The 24,011-nt window shown below is 35.0% G+C and overlaps 1 protein-coding gene across 5 annotated transcripts in view; it reads right to left on the minus strand.

Moving 5' to 3' along the window:
- The window catches only part of STRN3 (striatin 3), a 65,113-nt gene that overhangs the window by 27,534 nt on the left and 13,568 nt on the right, over nt 1-24,011 (minus strand). For 2 of the 5 annotated variants that reach the window (XM_087747121.1, XM_087747118.1), the window contains exons 2-8: nt 15,597-15,700; nt 10,412-10,485; nt 8,833-8,914; nt 8,361-8,540; nt 7,752-7,884; nt 5,914-6,055; nt 244-354 (exon numbers count right to left, since the gene is read on the minus strand). In XM_087747121.1, the coding sequence (XP_087603247.1) occupies nt 244-354; nt 5,914-6,055; nt 7,752-7,884; nt 8,361-8,540; nt 8,833-8,914; nt 10,412-10,485; nt 15,597-15,700 (826 nt within the window). The remainder of the gene's footprint in view (nt 1-243; nt 355-5,913; nt 6,056-7,751; nt 7,885-8,360; nt 8,541-8,832; nt 8,915-10,411; nt 10,486-15,596; nt 15,701-24,011) is intronic. The other 3 variants (XM_087747122.1, XM_087747120.1, XM_087747119.1) reach the window with 2 other exon arrangements.

Here is a 24,011-nt window from a genome sequence, read left to right on the forward strand (position 1 = left end):
CCTATTTAACCTCAAATTTTTATGTGTTTTCAACATTTCTCATCTAGCAAATAGCTGTCAAAGGTTTTAACATAGTCACATTCAGCAGGTAGAAAGTTAAAGTTGGTTGCCCCCGTTACAGAAAACGATGCTTAATGGAAAAAAACAAAAACAAAAACAAAACCAGAACTTGTGAGAATAAATGTCTTCTATATAGATAGGCAAAAAAAGCGTTGCATTACAAGATTCAGAATCTGCACTTACTCTTTACCCCTTTCTTCCCCTTTCGTTCCTTCTTGTACTGTTCCTTCAGTTTACTTATTAGTCCCTGGTCTACATCCCAAACCTCAGCAGTTGGGGACAGGTCATCTTTGTCTACATGCAGCATATTATTAAAAGAAAAAAAATCAGCAATTGGCAATGCAAGCTGTTGGCGATTTACTATCATAGCTGTATAAGAGCATCAATAAAAGTTTTAATAAATCTTTACTTTAAAGGTGCAGTTTCTCAGTTTTAAGTTTACAAAACACTAAGTCTCATTTAATACAGTTTTCCAAGGCACTGTATAATATCAGTTACATATTTGAAAATTGTATGTTAATTTGTTACTAAAGAGCAAACAAATTAAGCTTCATAAGTAACTGTTTATGTTAGATACTTCAAAATACACAAAAATTCATTGGTTTTCAGGAACAATTACTGCATCTTTAGAAAGACAGTGTTAAGAAATTATTCAGCCAGTGTTGAATAAGCAAATAAAAGTATTCATGCTATATCACTCATGAAAATGCAAGCTGAGTAAGTCAGTGCCAGTTTATTCATGAAGACCACCATGCATCCTTTCACACTCATTCTTCATGCACAAGAAAGAAACCTTGGTCCTACATATAACCAGAGAAACAAGTCTATAAATACAGCTTTTTACATAAAGATGAAGAAAAATAATTCGCATAGGTGAATAAATTGACATCCCACTGCATTCCAGCAATTAAATTAGCAGAAATACAACATTTCACAGTAGTTTCAGAAGACATGTCTTTTTCTGTTTGACAAATATTGCAGAGTTAATTATTCTCCAAGAAAAGTCAAGTCTCTGGTCTGCTAAACTATCCTTCTCAAACATTTCTGGAAGCATAGAATTAGTAAAGGGATAAACTTGTTTCTAAGACAAGGTAAATCTAACATTTGCAGAAGGACTTCTGCTGAAAGACAACGAGGCAGCAACCAAACTTGATTTGTGTGCCAGTTACGCTTATGCGTACAAATTCTTTAGACATAAAATAATAAAACTAAGTTCCTCAGTTCCCAACTTCCAATCACACCTACGATAGCAGTGTTTTCATAAAGTGCACAAGAGGAGCCATACACAGCAGAGACAAAGAAACATGCATTTAGGATGCAAACCAGGAGGAGTTATTCCAAGTACATGTTTCATGACAAAACATGACAACGAATGACAAGATATCCTAGGATACTGATGCATCTACCAAAAGACCATCATTCAGATAGGGCTGATCAATGACAAAGAGAAACAATCTTGATCAAAGAGGTGGAATATAGAAACAGAAATGGTGGTGAAGGTGTGAAACGGGAAGCATAACAGTAGAGTCCCCTGAGCTGTCCACAAACAAATGTGGAGAGGGGAACGGAACAATGACATCCTACACCAAACTGCAGCTACAACTACCAAACTGCAAACACAAAGACCTCAATCTTTATGACTGCAGGGCCAAAACATTGACTGAGAAGAATAGTGATTAGTCAAGAAATACAAGAGGCACAGAGAGATAAGTCAGAGGATATGCCCAACCAAAGGAGGAAAGAAATTAGGAAAAATAACAACAAAAAATCTCCTAAAACCCAATGAAAGGAAATTCAGTTAAGAACAAATTAAAATTAAATATATATATCCAAAGCACCATTAACAAAAGGAAAAAAATCGGCTAGGTTGCAGTGTTGCAGAGAAGGATTTGGGGATTGAACTGAACCAGAATATATGTAACAGCAATGTAATGCTGTTGTAAAAAAAAAAAAAAAAAAAGCCACAACAAAACTGTCATTCTGGTATGTTTTAAAAGGTGTGGTGTATTAAATCAGGAGTAGTCCACATAATTCAGTGATGGTGATGACGAAATTGAAGTAACATGTCCAGTCTGTGTTCTATACTAGTTTAGAAATGTTTAGAAAATGTCTATAGATTGCAAAACAAACATGGCATTTAGGTATCAAGACAAAGTATTTGAAGGAACTGGGCTCATTCAGTCAACAGAAAACAGGAAACACGTAAGCCTGCAAGCATAAATACTGAAAAACAATGCTATCAGCTGCTGAAATGTAGGCTGTAAACAGAAAACTAGATAAAACACTAACTCTGATTAGCCAGAGAGGCTGTGAAATGAATCTCAATGAAGATTTTTAGGAAAACCCAGTAGTGTTTCTCTCAGGTATGCCTAGGGGTACTTAGCTATTTCAGAATGGAGCCACGTAACTAGAGGACCTCCGTAATTCCCCCGTAGTAGTGAATTGCCTGCAGTGTTTATAACCCACACTAAACTGACATCAGGCAGTGCAGAGGATCCAGGATGTCCACTAGTGGACAATACCATTTAGTGGAGAAAGGATTTTTTGTTTGTTTAAAAGATGACCCAAGGGACTCTGAATTCCAGTCACACTCTGCCACACAGAATTCTGGGCACAATCAATCATTCTGTGACTCATGGTCCATCTGTAAACAGAACTTTTGCTTTTCATGGAGAGGAGAAATGCAGAGATGAACACATAGTTAGTCACTGAAATCATAAGCACAATAAAAAGACTTCTTATGTAACATAATATATAATAATATGTATTTATTCCTGCTTGCTTAAGCAAACAGAAGTTCTATATGCATCTTTTTCTTGATGATACTATATCACCATGCAGCATTTATAAATTTTTGATCTAAAAATGTACATTCATTTTTGAATGTGCTGCATGCTTTAATTCTTTATTTAACACTGCTTGAATTTGCTCATCTTTCACTATTTTGAAGATAAGCTGTTCCTAAGTAAAACATGTTGCATGACAGGACACTTTAAATCACGTCTGAAAATAATCGAAGACTCAAAGTATATTAAATGAGGCACTTACAAAAAAAAGTATGTGTTCGTAAAGAGCCATATTATAGGAAGGAAAAAAGCAAACCAAACTTCCACACTCAGTGGCTGGTTTGCAGAAGTCTCCCATAGCAAAAATGTAACTATCAAATTTGGTGATGAAATATTTTAGCATATCTGAAGTTAGACCTACAGATAATACTTTGATGATTAAATATTGGAAGTAATAATAAAGCAAGACTAGGCAATAGGTTTAGAGCCTAAATATCAGAACTTTGGTTTCCAAATACTAAATAAAAGCATTGTAAAGAAAGGCACATGTAAACATTTACATTTTTTCAGAAAGCCTAGATCTTTGCAAGAATAAGAAGGATGCCAATGACAGGAAAACTACAACAGGAAGAAAAAAAAAAGCTGAGAAGAAAACAGAACAGAGCAACTATTTACATTAGGAAGATAAAAAAAATATGAATTATAACTGAAATACTAAAGTTGATGGTTGATGCAACTGTTTAGAAAGTAATGGCAAGTATTCATTTAAATGAAGCTCCCCATCAAAAATTAATAAATAAATGGATGGACCTGGCGATTTCAAGTAATAACAGTTTCACAGAGTTTAAAATAATGTGACAGGCCAAGATAAACTGGTTTAGGCAACATATTATTTTAGAAGACATTTAAGTGGGACAATATTTGAAATGTTATTTTTGATAGGTAATAAAGAAGCATTGACTTTAAATGTTTCAGATTTACACACTGATCTTTAAAAAACTGACACTTAACCCCAAGGCCTGATAAGATTGTATCTTTGAACATCCACTTAAGGAAAGAACAGCTGTACTAAAATGGGTGACATACGATGAAAAAAGCATTGCTACTACAGTTGGAAGTATGTCTTCTGGCTCATTTAAATAGTAAGTTAGTAAAAAATATACAACGAACTTATGGATATTGTCTTCATATGGCAAAACTCAGAACACATACCTTTTATTTCCTCCTTCCCACTTCCTTACCTCAGACATGGGCATTTTGGTAACAATGGAATTACTGCAGTTAAACCAGTTGTCACAAAAAAAGCAGTCACAAGTGTGTACAAACTCGCAAAATGGTCTGCCTCGCTTCTGCTATGGGTTCACTTAAACTGTAATAAAAGACATTCAAACTGTTCTCTGAAAAGCGTGGTGGGCCAATTTGATTTTTAAAATATATTTTTAAATTTTATTGTATTTTATTTTTACATTTGGGACAGCTACTGAACTGCTCGAAAACAAGTTTGAAAAACTTTAACTTGCAAAGTCAGCATCGCAAATAAATCAGAATCCCCCCATTCTGGGGAATTACCCGAGAAGATGACAGAGATATAACACACTGGAAAGTAATCTTGGAGAACAATGACTTGGAATTTCAACGGACAAGCTAGTTCAGTAAGTTTCAGCAGTCTGCTGTGAAAAAATGGATAAATCTTTGGCTGCACAAATTATAGTATCAAGCTGTCTTTCCTTCTACATACAATAGTGGTAAGACTGATGCTAGAACCAGAACTTTCTGCATCACTATACATTGGAAGGGATGTTGCAAACAAAGTCAAAACCTTGGCTTCAGGGCCTATGAGACGTGTTATACTGACAGATCTGCCTGTTTAGCAAAATAAAAAGATGACCAAGAAACTAACTAAATAATATCGCCTTCAAAGGGGAACAACACCAAGCAACTAAAATGCTTCTAAAAATAGATAGGTGCCAAAACTAAAGGTAACAGTTTGTCCAGCTTCATCTTCCAAGTAGAAATAAGACTGAGTTTTAAAAATAAAGGTGACTAAACCTTTGACACTAATTTCCAGGAAGGAATGCTTTCTAATGCTTGGTACCTTCAAAAGCAAGACTGGATGATTTTCCTGGAAGATGTGCCAGTATTTTGATTTCTGTAGATCTTTATATTCTGTTTGCTCACTGAGGTGTTTATTTAACTAAAAGTATGAAAAATTCATTGTCTCAATGACATAAAATGGTCAAACAAGATGATCTAGTGGCACTTTTTGGCCTTACAATGAAAGATTTACAGTATGCAACCACAAAATTGCTTGTACCACAGTTCAGAAATTAAGATGGTCAATTTTCCATTTCAAGGCAGATGTGAATTACTTGGTTCATTATTCTTTTTCCTACCCAAATTCTCTCCCTCTTTCAATTTCTTCTTTTGAAACTTGTAGGCTCCAGGGGTTTCTGACTTAGCATATTTTGTTTCACATCAAATTAGTAACCTACCTAATTTTATTATCTACTCTAAAATTAAAATAAACAAATAAAAAGTTGAGCCAGTACAAAAGTATTTTTTGATTCTACTAACGCAAGCCACATTAGCAATAGCAACTAAAAATCTCATCCAGAAAAAACTAAGTATACTAATTGCACATTTTTACATGTACACCAAAGAAATTCATTTAACTTGAGCACAAAAAGTTTAAAGCTCCTGATCAGAAACAAACAGCAAAAAAACCCCCCAAAATCTAGATTTGAAAGCAAATTTAATTCAGGTATAAACACATTCAGAATCCTAGCCTTTCTTATTCAAGAAAGAAAATATTCTCCTCTTTTAGTTTTGGAATCAAAACCAAAACCCAAAACAAATGTAACTGTAATTGTATTTGTGGCAACTACGACAGCGTGTATATATAGATATATGTGAAAGTTTCAGTATCCAACACACTATTATTTAAGCATCAGCTTTTGATCATCACAATCATCCACACATCCACACCATCTTAGCAGGTATCGCAACTCTTATGTACTATCATGAACAAGTATTCCTTTATTTCCAAATTCTTTTGTTAGCATCTTACCCCACTCTGTTCCATCCCCTGAACTTCGAGCTTCTCCAGCTCCTTCACCATCTTCAGCTGTCACTAAAAAATCAAATTCTTTCAAAGCTTCTTCAGTATCAGGGTCATCGGTAAGGTCAGCAGCTAAACCTTCATTACCAATCTGCAAGCAGATAAACGTATTTCTGCATTTGAATCATGAACAGTTTTTCTACTCAAATATTTCAGTTAGAAGTAATATAGATTACTCTGAGTACCTGGTTGCAGTGGAAAACATTTTTCAACATGAAATGCAGAAAAAAACCACTTAGATACAGTCAGATCTAGAGCTGCTTATAAAAAAAAAAAAAAAGGAGAGCAACACAGTCTAGTGGATCATTAGGAAATGAAAAGAATACTGACACTAGGTTTAACAAGAAAAACAAATCTCATACATCCCAGTCTTCATTTTTTTTATTTAAAACATATCAATTGGAAAATTTTGTTGATTTTCTTGCAATATCAATAGCTCTGCAGAGAAGCTTTACAAACAGACTGTTTTCTACTGGTCCAGAAGCCTTTTTTCCCCCTTTTGCTTTCCAGTTCTATTTCAGTGTTAAGCATAAGCTTGGAAAATACCATGTTTTCAGAAAAGTGTCTTTTTACTAGTTCTACCACACCTTCACCTTAAACAAAACAAACCACCCCCCTACCAGGGCATCAGTGAAAAGTTTTCATTCATTCTGCAGGTGAAGAAAATTTCCATGTGGGGTTATGTTATGTTTGTATGACTTGCACAATATTCTTACACTTCTGCAGAAAGAGGCAATTTTTACAAAGATAACTAAAACTTATCCTTCTACTTTATATAAAAAACAATCTTTGTCAAGAGTCAAAAAATGAGTGTAATATCTTCACATGTGCTTGGAGATTTACTTATTAGATTATCTTTTTATCAGACTATCTACTGCCTTAGAAAAAAAAAGATTCAACTGATTGCTTGATAAATCTGTTTACCAGAAGTACAAGTTAATACCAAAGGTATGGTGGAAAACCCTTCCTGAGAAGTCAAGCGGGGAGATTACGACTTGCATCAAGCCGAGGTAATGCTGCTAGCTATTTAAGAAAATTCAATGCAGCCAGAGGGGCCATCATGCTACAGAATACTCTACTGAGCAAAAGCAATGAAACTGTCAGTACAACATTCATAAATCAACCTCTTTACATAAAGAAACCCCAAGACAGGGAGACTCTTCCAGCACAGGAGAAAAAGAACTAAAAAGGAACAGGTAATATAGTCTATCCTACCTAGAAAGCTGCTCACAGAGTGGAAAACTAAAGAGGAAAATAAAACAGAACAGAACTTCATTGAACCTTAAACAGAAGGTTATTGGAGACAAGTCTCTGCTAGGGTCTTAACATATTTAGTAAAAAGTTGCACAAAAGGAAGAATTAAACACGTATTTGGCATGGAACCCTTTTTTTTCCCCCCCATTACATAATTTAGTTTCTTCTAAGGAACTGTCCCTACCTTCTCCAAAATTCAGAAAGGATGCACATTGTATTGTGCTAAATTTGCCTCATAAAGGGATTCAAAGTATGCAGAGAAGCTAGGATGGCCAAATCAGTTATCTCTTTCATCAATTAATTGACATTTGCAAACAGGTTGGTTGGCTGTTTTGAAGTTTTCAAGGTAATATTAACTAAACCACCAAATTTATCAATAATGCATCTGCTTACAATCCATTCAGATAATGAAGGTACAACAACAAACGTTTTAACATGACACATTTACAATAATCTGGAAAAAAAAAAAAGATTTCCCTTTTTAAAGTGGATTTCAGATCTATATTAAAAAAAAAAATTAAAAATTCTTTTACTTTGTGTTTCTTATTTATCCGGTGCTTTTCTTTTCCTTCTGCAATATCTTCTATCATGTCACTCTCTTCTTCTTCATCACTATCATCTGCGTTTTCTAAGAAGTTAAATGTTTCAAGAACATCACCAGAATTCCTACATAAATAAAAACATTAACGGAGAATCCATTTTACTTGCTGAAGAGATTTTAGAAGATTAATCAGATTAAATGCAATTGCTACCTAACAGCTTAACTGCTTTGCAACTAGCAAAACAACAAGAGATGGCTGTATGAAGAAGTTTCTACAGCTGCCTAATTTCTTATTATAAAAGCACCACTCACCAGAATCTTTCCTTAAAATAACAACTCCAAAGTAGTTATATGACATAAATTCAGCTTCAATACACTATGTATTTTCCTGTATACAATACATACCTATAGGTATGTTATATAGGTACACATGTTCCTATGTATCATCAATTTCAGTTAAGTTCATAACCATTTGTAGTCAGCTACACTCACAGGTGTTCAGAGACTCTAGAGTTGCAAGTTCAATGTGAACTGGCCAGTACATATCAATGACTAAGTAAAACATACTTAAACTTGATGTATTTTTTATCTCTTCACTTACCTTTTGATTTCCTGTCCCTTTTGTTTTGATGAAGGAGATTCACCCCCATTGAGGATTTGTTCTAAGTTCTTTGTCTCTACTGAACCATTTGGTTCTGAATTGGAGAGCCCAAGCAAAGACCTTACCCGCTGGGAGCGTACATCCAATATTGTATCTGTATAACCTACTTCCTGAAGATACCTAGATGCATTAAGAGAAGAAAGAAAGGGGAAAGCGTATTTGAGGGAAAAGGAAAGAAATTAGTACTGACTGTTAAAAATTAATGCCACTATTACATCATTTATGGAAAATAAGCTTCATCATTATCCATCTCGTGGAAAACCTTACTCTAGACTGCTTAAAGCTCGAGACTAAGAAGTCCTGAAAAATGAACCACTATTTGCACACCTCAATTACTCTGTTTCATGGAGTAAACATATATACAGCTCCTCATACTTCAGGGAAAAGTTTTAATTCAACAAATGTTACTTACTGTCTTAGTAACTGTCTGCCTTGCTTCCAGGTCAATTGGCTATTTTGAGGTACTGCAGGAACCTCCGTATCTTTGGTTTCTTCTGAAAGATATAGTGTCATAGTTGGGTGGGGTTTTTTGTTCTGGTTTTTTGGTTTGTAGTTTTGTTTGGGTTTCTTGTTTTTTGGGGTTTTTTTTGTTTTTTTTAGATCAATTTACTTTTTACAAGACACCAATGAAACTAAAAGCAAATCTTAAATAAAAGCTTTAAATTAGATACAGTCTTATGCAGCTTTTTAATTAAAAATATTTTTTCAAATTCTTTTCTGAAGCATCAAGCAAATAATTTAACAAAACAGAATCAGTTAAAAAATCCTGACCCCTTACATGCAGAAAAGGAACTAGAAAAATATTTAACTTGCACACAAAAGAAAACCTTGCCCTGATCAGCTGAAGTGTTACTGCTAAGAAAACAGGCTATTTCTCTTTTACAAAGCAGAGATGCTTAGAAAGCAACATGGAAAATATAGTTAAAATAAGAGAAGCAGTGGCATATACCAGCATTTGAAGAAAACAAACATGTCAAGTTTAACACAAATTCCATCAGTTTACTATCAACAATTAAAACCCTGACCCACTGCACTTTTACTATGGCAGAGACTATAAAACATGGTACAACCAATAGTTTAAGGATTTTAACATCTAACTTATACTGCTGTTAAACACATACGAAAAATCCCATCAAGCAAGAAATATGAATAATGATGTCTAGTTTCAACCAGGTATAAAGTACCCGAACTGTGGCACTTCTAAAGCAGAAAACAAACAAATCAACCCCAAAAAAGGGAGGGGAAAAAAAAAAAAATACGTAGACCACAATTTTAAGGCACATTACACAAATACAGGCCAACAATATGACTTCCCAAAGACCTACATTTCAAGAGAAACCACATGCAATTCTGCTTATTAAATAGTCCAAACGTTTTCCTCTATCTGCAATATTGTGAACAATAAAACTGTTACGTTTAACTTTATATCTACATTACAAAATCAGATGCACTCCAGAGTACCAATAAGGATAGCCTAATTTTTCTCTTAGGACTTTTTTTCCTTTGATTTAAGATAAAAACAGGAGCTTAACATTTTTTTGAGGCCAATGCATTACAATTTTTTTTTCCTCCCCATTCTTTAAAAACTAGCATCCTATAAAAGCACCAAAACCCAACAATATTTCTTATGCTTATTTTGCACTTATGCTTTCCTTCTGGATTGATAGCACAATGGCAAAAAAATATTAAATCCTTCAAGAAGGGTTATTATAAGAAACAATGAGAAGCAGCAGCTAAATAAGGAATTGTGTAACTTTAAATAAAGCTTTCTTCGACATTCAGAGCTCTTTCAAAAAAGGAAAAGCCAATTAATTTTGATTTTCAAATTAAACAATATTTACCCAATATGAAACCTTTCCTAGACATCTTCTCTATAACACACCTAAGGGGGGGGTTGGGGGAAGAACGAAAGACGCAATAAATTGAACAGAGCAAACCTAGAAAAGTGTATAAACAAATTGTACTAAAACAGGCTATTGTAAAAAAGTTACCTGATTCAAAAGTTGGCATTTTCAAGTCACCTTGGTTCAATTCTGTGCCATATTTTAATTTATGATATTTTGCCCTGAAAAGTATGCAAATGATTAACAAATTAGCATACAATGCTTTTATCAACTCAAAACATTCTACTATTCCCATTTAAAACAACCATACTAACACAATACAATTTATCCAAATAAAACTGTTGTGATAATTATCGCATCATACAATTATTTCTCATTTTTCAAGAACACAGTTTTGAGATAACCTTCTTGCAATTATTCACAATTATCAAATAACTTACAGATGAGAGTTTAGTATGTTCTCCAAGAACGTGGGTTTTTTCATGTGTGTCAGATACTAAGAGAACCTTTCAAAAACCAGTAGGTTCAACTATTTAGCAAAGGTTATTTTTTCAGTTGTAGCACTGCCATAGCTAGCCAATCGCACTACGATGAATGAACCTCACATTTGTGATTCCTGCCTATTTGCCACCTTCAATTTCCTCTTCAATTTCCCTCCTGCTCTGTTTTTGCTTATGATAAAGATCTTGCCCTCTGAAGAATCACATTAGAGTACTAGATGCTCTCATCACATGTATTCTCTTACTGATTTTCTCTTCCCCATTGACTGGAGGCTTAGCTTCCAATTCCTGCTCAGGCCACCTATGCAAACATGCCTCACTCCTTCCCGTCTCCTGATCTCTGATCCCCTAACCTCTTCTTCTCCATCGCTTTTTTAAAAATCAATCTTGGTGATACTATTTCCATGCAGGTACGCATGAGCTTTCCAAATTCTGTTCTCTACCAAAGTTGCCCACCAAAATGTCCTCAGCTCCCTTTACCTCCAGGAATATTACATGAACTACCTACACCTATATCCTAGAATTCTCTAACTTTATCCTAGACCTTTTGCAATTTGACTTTTGCCTCATAGATTCTCTGCAAAAATACTCAAAACCTCACGGAAAAGAGCTCTAAATCTTCTGCAGTAGAGTCAAGGTAAAAGATCTCTGTAAAAGAGTTAGCAGCCATATTTTAAAGAAGTGCCTATAAAATACAGCTGTCTTCATAATTCTAAATTAAACATTTGACCAAAGTTTTCAGAGTAACTGAACCGTAGCTAGCTCCCACCAATTTTAAAGACTACTCTCAAATATGAAACTTCAAGAAAAGATACATAATGGAACACGTGTTGGACAAAACCAAGGATTTCCAACAAATCTTCTTCTCAAACGGCTGAAAAGTTTTTCAAAATTGAAGGTAAAAGTTCATCTCAAATGTTGCTTGATCTATTTGATGGTATGTAAGATTTTCTTCTCAGTTATGGAAGTTTCTGCTAAAATTGCAATTAGAAACAGTCTCATTAACAAACTGTCAGTAGATGGCACTATTGACCCATTATAGTAAGATAAAATCCCACATTTCATAGCAATTACATTGTAACTAAAAAACTGTAAGGCTCCTGAAGGCTAGGTATTTGTGTGACCTGAATCTGACTGACTGCCAATAATAATTTTTAAAAATTATTTATGAATACGTTCATATTTCATCCATGCACTAGCAAGACCCTCTACCCCAGGTGCTGTCTTTAAACTGAGAGACAAAGCTTTGTTCCACGTTGTAATAGGGCAGTGTTCCACCAAGCTTCCCAGATAAAGCGTACATACTATGATTTATATGCCCTATAAAGTACTGTACATTTGGGGGTAAAAAAACCCAAAAAACAAAAACAAACCACAAAAACAAACAAAAAAACCCCAAACACCCAACCCAACAATCAAAATGAAGATAATTACGGAATTGTGAAGTTAAAGCTGACAAAATGTTTTTGCTCAATTCATAACTGAAGCCAATAAAGCACTGTAATTGAAAAGCCAACCTAAACTTCAATTTACAGCTGTGGCAAATAGTATTTAGGAGCAGTTGTTCCATTTTGGAACTACAATTTCAAAACATTAATTAAAATTCTGCTTTTATTGTTCATTAGAGAAGATAATGACATATCTGATCTAAAATTATATCAATGACTAGCCACTACAAATAAGCCAAAATATTGCTGCATGTAATGAGATCAGTTATGTCTTTCACATCACATCTGAGGCTCAACTTCAATTTTACAGTGAGCAATTAATCTTATTAAATTCCAGTAAACTATATATTTGCACACATATTCCTCTCTGTATTGTCACACAAACAAGGGTAATTATTACATATCTTAAAAATCACTAACAAGCTACAGTGTTCTTGAGAAGTCAGCGATGTTACTCCCCCACACCACACAGTAACTGAATTCTACAAGAGACATCTTCTGAATCCTTTGAGTATTCACTTGCTATTCTTCTAAGGCTAGGTTTCCATGAGTGAAAAAAATAAGAGGAGGAGAAACAACACCCTAAGTTGATTTAACTGCTTGCTGCTATTTAACTGTTGAATCCTACCACTCAGTTGCAAGGATGTAAGCCAGCTCCAGTCCAAACCCCACAAAGTCAAAATATAGCCACAGCTTTATGATCTCAGCAAGTCTTATTAAACGGCACTATGCTAATGAAGCTTGGAGTAGAATGGTTCAGAGTACACAAGAGAAAAAATCTTTCTGGGTCTGCAAATCACCATAAAGGAATATCCACTAGCTACAGAAAAAATCCCATAGATACAACTACTTAAGACCTAATTTTATTACAAAAATACACACAGAACTACCAAAATATTTAAGGACATTAAAATAACAAACAACATTTTACTTCTCTAAAACATTATCGCACCTGTTGCACACATACTTAAGGATAAACACTAGAAATATCAAACTATTTTGTAACTACTACTGCATTTTATTTAATCTCACACACTGATGTCCTGTTTTATACCCTTTTTCTGAGAAATCATGACAGTCATCATTGTCTGAATGAGTTTGTTTCTGACTCCCTATAATGTGATATTTCACTGCATGAAACTTTTTGATGCCATCAGGGAGTGAGCAACAAAAGGAGGAGAAAGGGGGCGGAGGGAATCAGATGCAATACTGAAAATTGATGTCAACAATTTTCAGGTCTGAAATTCTCAGAATTTATTTTACTTTGGGGCTGGTTTCTTTCCATTAGTTGTGATTCTTCACTCAGAGGAACAATGGCAAAAACCCCCCCGTTTATTATCCTGAACTCTTCATTCAGTGCAACAACCAAGAAACTAACATACTGTCAGTAAATCACCCAAGAATGATAAGTCAGTACCTGCTTGCTTTCCTTACTCAATCCATCATACTTTCGCAATTAGCGCCCCTCAAACTACTGGGCATTTGTAGCAAAAAATAACAGAAAGCTTCTCCGTTGCCTCCCACACATTCACCAATCAACCCGAGTTTCAGTTCCTGTTTTTAGCAATCTGCATGACAATTCTGGCTGGGACTTAAGCAAGGATTTTCCTCTTGAAAAGTATGCAGTGTTGGCTTGTACCCACTAGCCGCAAGAACTAAAGCAAACTGTATGTTTCTGCTGTCCTGCTTCTGTTGTACATATGATGACTAGTTTCTTACCCATCAGATGAATTTTGGAATTTCATGGGAAGTCAAACTACAAAAGCAGCTGCATTTCAGGGGAAAGCAGGTTTCCCCAATGCCATTCATCTTCAAATTCTACATTCTGTTACATGATGGCTTCACACTCCAGCTGTAATTAACTGCCTCGGATTTATCTCAATAAGTAGGCAATCCTCACAGCCTTATGGTGTACATCTGCAGAAAGTCTCTATGTGCAGCAGGAGAAGTTTATTATTGCCAAAGTAACAAAAATGTTTTCCTTCAACTTCAGAAAGTTACTTATACCCAAGACACTTGGGTCTGCCATAACAGCACATTATTCCTTTGATATGTTCAATATTCTTTAAAGGAAGAGTACATACCCCCCAACACTTTACATACTTTTCATCTGCCCTGAATCCGGAGTGACTTGCAGATTACCAGTATGATATAACAATGCAACTTTTAGTCTTACACTGGTTGGAAACCTTGAGTTACTTTCCATTTTGAGGACAGGGCTGAATGAAGAAATAGATCCTTTCTGTGTATTACTTCACCAGAAAACACATGATGTGCCAATACGGCTTTCTGTATGAACTTACTCTGTTTTCTGAAGCACCTTTATACTGGACACTTTACACAGACGTATGTAGCCATCCTTGCCAAAACATTAGTTTCTAACATGAAACCAACTAATCAAAGTTATTTCTGTACTACTCACTTATTCATAGTACTAATTCATAATGTAAAATATATTTAGAAATACTTACTCTTGGGCAACAAACTTAAAAATGTCCAAATGAAGCCTCACTACACTTTGCTACAAAATTTTAAGGTTTACTCTGGCAGGAACTTTCCCCTCAAATTGAAATAAACAAATAAAGGCTACCTATTTTGTTGCCTGATCCTCAAGATGTTTACACTGTTGGATTCAGCTACTTTTTAAAAGTCAGATAAAAATAAATGTAAGAATTGAGTCCACTACTGAAAGTATAGGCACATGAAAAGATTATTTTCCTAGTGTTTTTGCAAAATTAACTACTAATTTTGGTCAAATGAAATAGCCAGGCAACAGAAGAGCATGTAGGTTTGGAGGACATTAGCCTGCATGGACTGAATGGAATTTTAATTTTTAAAGCATTAAATTAATGCTACAGAAAATGCACCTACTGAGACTAGAAGTTCTAGCTTCTACCACATGAAAAAACAATACTTCAAAATGTAATACTAACTTTTAAAGGATTCTGTTCTGCCACAAAATATAGTTTGCATCATGCTACACATACAAAATAGTTCTAGGGAATCACAAGAACAATATTTCATCGTTTCAAGTTTAATACCACTGAAGAGCAGGTAAAGGTATAGTAATAAGGTAAAAATGTTTTTGGAACATTTATTCTTACTTAGTATATCATTATTCTAACTCAGAAAAGGGAAACTGTCCAATTTGAACTTCCTGTATTTAAGACATGAGTTCAAACAATTTGAAAATTATGCAACTTTTTATTATAGCAGACACTAAAATTTATCAGAAAACATAGTGTAAAGATGACCAACCATAAATACAGTTTATATAAAGTAATTGTAGAATCATCTAGTAAAGATAGTTTACATCACATGATGGAACTTTTACTCTGTAAAGTCTTCCAGGTCAGATAAAAGATGAACAATTTGCATACCTACCTTTCTTGTTTTAATGCATATTCTAACATTTTTATTCTTCTCACTAAATCTTTCTTCAAATTTTCTTGACCCTTTCTTTCCCCTTGTAAAAATGCTATCCGAGCCTGAAAACACAAAAAAACAAAAGATAATGGATTTTATTCCATTCTGTTCCCAAAACAAAGTAGTCTGGCTCAGAAGGAAAAAAAAAAACAAACAAAAAAAACCAACCCAAAAAAAAAAAACCCAAAAACTGTTTTGCATTAATCACTTCAGTCAGTCATTAACAACAAAAATATTTCTGTGCTAGAGTCCGAGTATTATTTTCTGTTCACAAATGTTGGGGGTTTTGCCTTGAAATAAAAGGTATTAAAGTTAGTATAGTAACTCTAAAAGAAGGCACAAACAGCAATCACATGAAACATTTTAAGATGCACACTTTTTTTTTTTCCTTATGGCACTGTTAGCATAAATTCTGTTACACATTTTCTTCCAAACCCAAAGCCATATTAAAATAAGTACACAGCATACTTTTAAGGAATTTAGTTTTTAATGACAGTATATTGAACAGATTAAGAAATGGATACATGAATTCAAATACAGAATTTACAAAGCCATTATACAGGAAACAACTACATTTTATGGATTCACATTTTACTTACTAGTGAAGACAGCTGAAGGTTAGAGTATCACAGGAGAATTGGTTTTAGTGTGCTGTTCTATATGGAGAAAAACAATGCCCTTTTTTTTTTTTTTAAATATCAATTATACTACCCACCTAACTTAGAAAGCAGCAAGGAAGCTTCCTACTTGCTTGCTAACCTAGTAGATAACAATAAATTCAGAACATATAAGCTATCTCAACTAGTGCAGAAGGTCTAGTGAAAAACTTTAAAGTAGTTGAAAAATAACGGTAGCAGGTCTGTTGAGAAAAAAAGTAGTCTCCTCACTACAAAGTGAAAGGGCTTATATTTTGTCTTTTGCAAGCCAAAATCCTAGGGAAGACAAGGGAATTTGCAGATGTGAATACAAAATTTAAACAGTTAACAGTATTACTGGATTGGCCGTCTTCACGGGGAACCACAAACTCATTCGTCCTCATTATGACTTTAAATTGACTGAAGCCATTGGGTAGCCAATTCAAGACAAGATTCAATATAAAATTTTCTTGGACAAGGGATTAGAAAAAATAGAATGAGTAAAGTAGAGACCACATTGCTCTACACAGCTTAAGATCAACACCACAATTTCATTATTAAAGGAGGCACAATAAAAAAAAAAAAAAAAGCAGAGTCATAATCAGCACCTAATCTATCTTTGAAGATTTTTTTTAAAGGGAGTGGTTGTACATTTTCATTAGATGAAATTAGGGTTAGAGCCCGAAACAGTCTAACCAGGAGGACAGTATTCTTGCATTGCTCCTTTCTCAAGGCTAAGTGATATCACCATACAATACTTCACATATCAGCCCTGATTTTGGGCCCTCTGGCCTTATGCTCAAGGCAAACCAAATTAAAATGTGTTCTTTTACCTTGCATTAGCTAACTAATGATTTAATCAATTAAAATTTAAAATCCTAGTGAGAACAAGACAGTTATGAGTATTTCAGTTAAAAGTTTGTCACAAAAGCACTCTGAACTAACCACTGCAACTTGGTGAGAAACAGTAATGCACCAAACACTGCATGGTAATAGAGAAGGAAAAAAAAAAATACAGAATTTGTAATAATTGCACAGATATTTCAAGATAAAATGTAGAGACCAAGATCCAGAATCAGTTATTTTAAACAGTGGGCTCCCAATGGAAGGGGATGGAGGGAGTTGAGAAAACCTGACAACTATACTTAACTGCAATTATGTTGCTTAGATTCTAAAGAACACTACAAAACTGACTCTAATCCAATAGAAAGTTAACAGCCTTCTGGAAAAAACTACAATTATACATAATTTGCAATCCTCTAGTATCTAAGGCAGCAAACAACCAGACAATTTCACAAGCCCAACTTGCTATCCCAATTTTCACTACTCAAGGACAAGACAACAAAAAGTAAACAGTGTCCTTACACATAAATACAAAAGTACACATAAAATAGTTATAAAAGTATTTTTTTTAGAAAAGTAATATGTTACATGCACATATGTGCAACACCATACTTCAAACATTTGGAAATTACTGCGTGCACAGAGTCTTTTTACAAAAATAAAACCAGAACTGAATATTTTGATAGTTATCATCTAAGGAAAGTTATGAAAGCTCTTATGCTCTTTGACTTGAGCGCAGTTCTCAACTCTTTCCAAAACTCAGGTCTTCTGTAAGTGATAGTCTTCTCCCCTTCCATTAGTCTTCTTTCATTGGCCAGCACCCTTTTGTAACTATTTGACAAATCTTAGTTGCCAGTTGCAACCGTTACGTCCTAATTTCATCCCCAGTTTGCTGATAAGGGAGAGGAAAATAATATAGCCATGATCACACACGGAGGCAGGCATCTGCCTCCTAAATGATCACAGCCAAACTATTTCCTTCTTCTGGAAATACTTCTGGAGTATTTGGCCAAGCAGAATCAAGTCTCCATATTTACTAGCTATTGCCTAGATCTCACACTTTTCAACCAGACAGGTTAATGAGCTAAAGTGATCTTGAGAATCAATATACTACAGAAATAACATTATAATAATAAAACCAAACAAAACCCAAAACCCCACCCTACAAAAAAAAGCCCTCAAAAAAGTCTTTTACGTACAACAGTATTTATATCAATCTTCACAGGGTCTAAAAGGTTGAAGAGAAAGGTTGCCACACAAGAACACACTTTGTAGCTGGGTTTTTGACATTTTTGCCAATATTAGCAGACTTCTTTTAGCATCACTTTCTGCAATTGCTTGTATACACATTTGATTGATTTTAGGGATGTTTTTTTTCTTTTTTTTTTCCTCCATTATAACCATCACATGGTTAAAACCTAACAGAAGTTATCTATGCAGAAGAGCTTGATCTTTAGAAATACAGAAAAGAATTTAGACTTTAGGAACACTTAGTCATCAAGACCCTCAATACAAAACCAAGAATAAGATCACTGCAGAATTGCTGTATAAATTACATCAATCAACTTGCTTCCTTAAGTCTTGAATTGAGAAATGAGGGGTGTCAAAACTATCACTTGACATAGTGCATGACTGAGCCCTAAGAATTAACACATAATTTCCCAACACTGACTTTTTTGAAAAGCAGTAAATCTCAGCTTCGATAAAAACAGATAAAGTAAACAGATCAGTCTCCCTCAGCGTTGTTGTACTAACTTAGGTTCCATAGACAAAGACTAAACGCTTAAGAAATGCTCTCTAAATAATACAACTTTCTCAATCATTAGATATTCCTTTTCTTTGAAACAATTCTCAGGAGAGCTAGATTCAACATGATTTATAACTATACTGATTATTAAAGATTGACTGGCACTAAAACTGGGAAACAAAATGGTATAGAACAATTTGGTACTTACCTTCCCTCCCTCCCAGTTACGACAGAATTCTTTCCATTGTCTTAAACCAAAGTCCCCAGGCTGATACTAAGAGGAGCAATCCTCCTCCTCCTTGTATTTCTGTTCCCTCTACTGTGCTGACTTAGCTGCTTCTGCTGCCACACATTAAGTCTACTGAGGAAATCGTTCTATTTATTTTTTACTCAGTTCTGAATTACATCAGTTTCCTGATCCTACTCTGTATAGCCATGGGAGTACTTAGGCTGGCACAAGGGATGCAAACAGGATACCAAAGTAACAGCTCTTTTCAGTGACAACACGGTCTTAGATCAGCCTAAACTGACCATGATATCATAACCTGCATGTCCAGGGCACAAGAGTTGCAAAAACAAGAACAGAGAGACTAAGAAAGTCAAATACAAAACAAGCACTCACTCTTTGGAATTACAAATTCAATCAGAATGTTATTTTTAAAAGTATATTAGCAAGACCATTTCTTAAAGGAGAGAAAACACATTATTTTAGAGAACATGTATAAAACACTAGTTCCGTAAGCAAAAACATGGCCTCCCATAGCTTTAAAAAAATTCAGCTGAATTTAGTTGTGTACAGAGTCTGTCAGAATATTTATCCCCACAAACAGGGCTATACTTCAGACTCTTCAAACAAGCTCAACCAGGAACCTCTTTTTCAGGGCAGATTCCTCCTCTTCTACCAGCCCGTCCATTTTCATATTTACGGTATTTTCATAGATCTCTGAAATGGATCTTTCTACAAAATTCAGTGACACTTAACTCCACTCTCCCTCTACACCTTGGCCCTCAGCTGTAAATAAGAGTACCACCACATGAACTTGTCCAGCTTTATTATGAAAGTGAATTCAGGGAGCTCTGAGAAACAGTTAGAGTGACAGATAGTTTGTATTTGTGCAAGGATGCATGAAATAACGCCTGAAACTAGGCAAGAGAATACAAGGATAAAAAGAATTACTGAACAGCTACTGGAATAGCATGGCTCCCACAAAAAGGAACTGTCTGAGGTTAAATAACTACAGAATGCACCTATAGAAGGGGACAAAAAAAATCTAACATCTAATATCCTAGACTTTGTAAACTTAATATTGTTTTAATGGCACGTTGCATTTCAGACATACATGCACTACATTTTGTAGCTGGAAGGGTTTTTATCTTTTAAACAGGATGTCTGACCATGTGCAAAACAGGCAATAGTCTTTCACTCAAAAAACTCCAAAATCTCAAATATGAAACCAAAGTTTTTCTTGAACAGTAGGAATAAGTAAATCACTGATTACACTGACACTCCAGATCCCTAGCATGCAATTACACTGCTTGATCAAAGTGTAACAGAAGATTTAAAGTAGCTTACTAGAGAACTTCCACATAACTTTAAATTATTAAAAATACTGCATTTCACATAGAAGCTGATAAATAAAAATTGAAAGAAAAAATGTTTTCTGGGAAGAAAATTAGGATTTTTTTTCCTTCTTTTTAAAGAAGCTTGAAAGGTCCTAAAACATAGAGAATTATTGTGCTACATTTCATACAGCACTACCCATAAGAGCAGCACTCATATTAAAACTGCATTTTATTGCCTCAACTGCACAGAAAACCTGACTTAAAGACAATCTTTATGTTGATCAAACATATTTCTCTTAGCCATTGAGGACAAAGGAGGGAAGTTATTAACAGCAGTTTGGGCAGGTAAAATTGCATATGCAACCTAAAGGTTATATAATAACTACATATAGGATTTCATAGTCTTATTTTATTAATAAATCCTGATATGAGCATTTGGACTATTTGTCCAACATCTCAAACCTAGCAAAACATATCAAAGGGAAAGAGGCACGAAACCTGAATGGTAAAGCATGTAAGACTGATTAAGGGACTTATGCTGTTGAAACACTAACACTTTCCTGTACAATTCAAACAATCAAATTCTAATGGATTTACCAATAAAGGAACACACTCAGTAAGTGAGTATACTTTCTTTCCATTTTGGCTCTAAACAGTGTTTACTCTCACACTCTAGAAGTGTATTTCAAAAAAATTCAACCATGTGTAAAGCAATGCCAGCTGCAATGCAGTGCTTGTGTTTTGTTTTTCTGAAGTCCATTCAGACTTCTAGAAGGAAGGAAGGAAAGGCCTGCAGTACTTTTGAAAGAAATGCAATACATTGAAGCAGCTTGAATATACATACCCAGTGCACACGTAAGTGTGAGCTTACCCTACTAGGGCATGCCACAAAACTCAAAACAATACTATTTTTCTTAAACATTTTGTTTTAATCACAAGACTATTATCAGACAAAAAGACTAACCTAATCTTCATTTTTAGATGTTTATTATGCCAAAGATGAAGCAGAACACTGTTTTGGAAAACTAAAAAATACTAGGGAAGTGGAAGATTTGACTCATAACAGTAATTTAAGAATGGACACACCTGTGTAGCTACCAGTGCCCTAGTTCCTGTTCACAAAAGGGAAACCGAACGTAAGAGGAGAAGCCTTCACCTTCAGTTTTCAACAAACACAGTCTGAAACTTCATCTCATTCAGAACATCTAAACCATCATGCATGTAAAAGCATTAAGCATTTAGAAGAGTTTTAGCATATCCTTACAGACCTGGTTATGATGTCTATACATTTATTACAATTACAATTAATCCTTAAACTGTCAACTGACGACTGAAAGAATATACCTTGACTACTTGACATAAACATATATACATATAAAATCAATCTTTATTTTGCAAATTAAAGTCTCAAGGAAGATTCTCTTTCTAGTAAGCTGTGCAGTGAGATAGTGTCACTGGTCATATCAGGATCATACATGTTGCAAAGATACACCACTTTTAAAGATCCTGTAGAATAAAAAATAATTGGAAGACTTAAAAAAATTAGAAACACCAGCTCTCGTACGTTAACAGAAAACCTTTACTTCATAAAATAAGTCCAGGTTAAAGATGCGGAAAAAAAGATTTCAACAACTAGTTAATACTAGTGTACATTTGAACAATATTTGCCAGTTTAACAGTCAGTTAAATATCAAGTCAGTAACTACGGCACTTAAAATAACAATGGTATTAAGATGTTTCCTGGAAGTTCCCGTTTTTATAGATCTTTTCCATTTGAGCTGATGATCATTTCTTGCTCAACTAATACTTTTTTCAAAGGCTCATCTGATCACTTTCTGATTGCTTTTCAAAAGCAATTCCTAACCACTAGAGAAGTGACATCCTTGAGCAACTGTCCCACGGGAGTGGCAGACACAAGAAAGCCAGCTAGCTCTAAGGAGCGATCTGGCAGGTTAATGCCACAACTGACAGATACAAGAGAATTTACTCATCCATAAGCCCCCTTCAGTCCTGCAATGGGTACAGCAAAGACTAGGCTTGCAAAACTCTCTCCTTCCCTGAATCTGCCCTTCCTCTTTACCACCACATCACCCCCAGTTATTCAAAGTTTGCTTCTTTTCACTACAGGGCCAAGTATTGTCAAGTTCCATCAGCTTCTCTGAACAACTTACAGAAAATCCAGCCTTCAATTTCCTCCTCTCCTATGCTAGGGTCAAACTTCTAAGCCACAACTTAAACTCAGTATAAGATTGCCTTCATTCTGCCATTATTCCTTACTAGAAATTTTTCATGGAATCATTTTTTCTTGTGCTAGGATTTTTATAGCCACTCTCCTAACCAATACAGTATTCAGGAATACTAGAGTAATAAAACTCATAACTCATGAATGTGTTTTTAAAGAATAACACCCTCTAAATTTCATGGTCTGGAAACAAAGTAAATCAATTGTCCATAGACTTCTATTCTATACTCTATACTGTATTCTACTCTATATTCTGTTCTATATTCTATACTTATATTCTATATTCTAGTTTGTGTTCAGTTTTGGGCCCCTCACTACAAGAAGGATGCTGAGGTGCTGGAGCGCGTCCAAAGAAGGGCAACAAAGCTGGTGAAGGGTCTAGAGCACAAGTCTTACAAGGAGTGGCTGAGGGAGCTGGGGTTGTTTAGCCTGGAGAAGAGGAGGCTGAGGGGAGACCTTATCGCTCTCTACAACTACCTGAAAGGAGGCCGTAGCGAGGTGGGGGTCGGTCTCATCTTCCAAGTCACAAGTGATAGGACAAGAGGAAACAGCCTCAAGCTGCGCCAGGGTAGGTTTGAAAAACTTCTTCATTCCTGAAAGAGTAGTCAGGCATTGGAACAGGCTGCCCAGGGAAGTGGTTGAGTCTCCATCCCTGGAGGTATTTAAAAGACGGGTAGACGTGGTGCTTGAGGACATGGTTTAGTGGTGGACTTGGCAGTGATAGGTTAACAGTTTGACTCGATGATCTTAAGGGTCTTTACCAACCTTAATGATTCTATGATTCTATCCAGTACACAGAAGCCAGCAGCAGGGGGGGAAAAAAAAGGGAAAAAAAAAAAGTCAATTGAGACAAGTCCAAAAAAAGTTAGAAGCCACTAAAAATGATGGATTCAAACTCTGTTACAAAGAACATTCTCCTCAAAGACTAAAACATACGTGTCTAAGAATCAGAAACTAAATAAAATGGGGGTTTTTTGCAACAACAAAAGTGCCTTAGAAGTTTATAATTCATTGACCACTCTTGTACTCAAGTGTTCTTTATGCAACAACAGGCTTCTAAAATTTTGTTTCAGTTAAAAACTTACAAAATACTGAGCACAGTTTAATTTATAAATCTCTCTTTTCAATTTCAGTCCCAGAGGCAATCCTTCAGAAAAGTAAGTTCCTGACTGGAAATTTTTAAAAGAACTGTCATCTTCCTGGAATAAAATCCTATTCTGTAAGACTGAATGATTACTTTAACTTCAGGAAAAGTGAAGTTAATCTGGTCATTATCATCAACATACTGTAAGAGAACTACTAAAATGCTCCACGCCACAGTGTCAGAATATCAGCCAATGTCC

This window comes from Nipponia nippon, unplaced genomic scaffold (genome assembly GCF_047370975.1).
Source record: "Nipponia nippon isolate SJK-2023a ecotype South Korea unplaced genomic scaffold, ASM4737097v1 scaffold_11, whole genome shotgun sequence".
NCBI lineage: Eukaryota > Metazoa > Chordata > Aves > Pelecaniformes > Threskiornithidae > Nipponia > Nipponia nippon.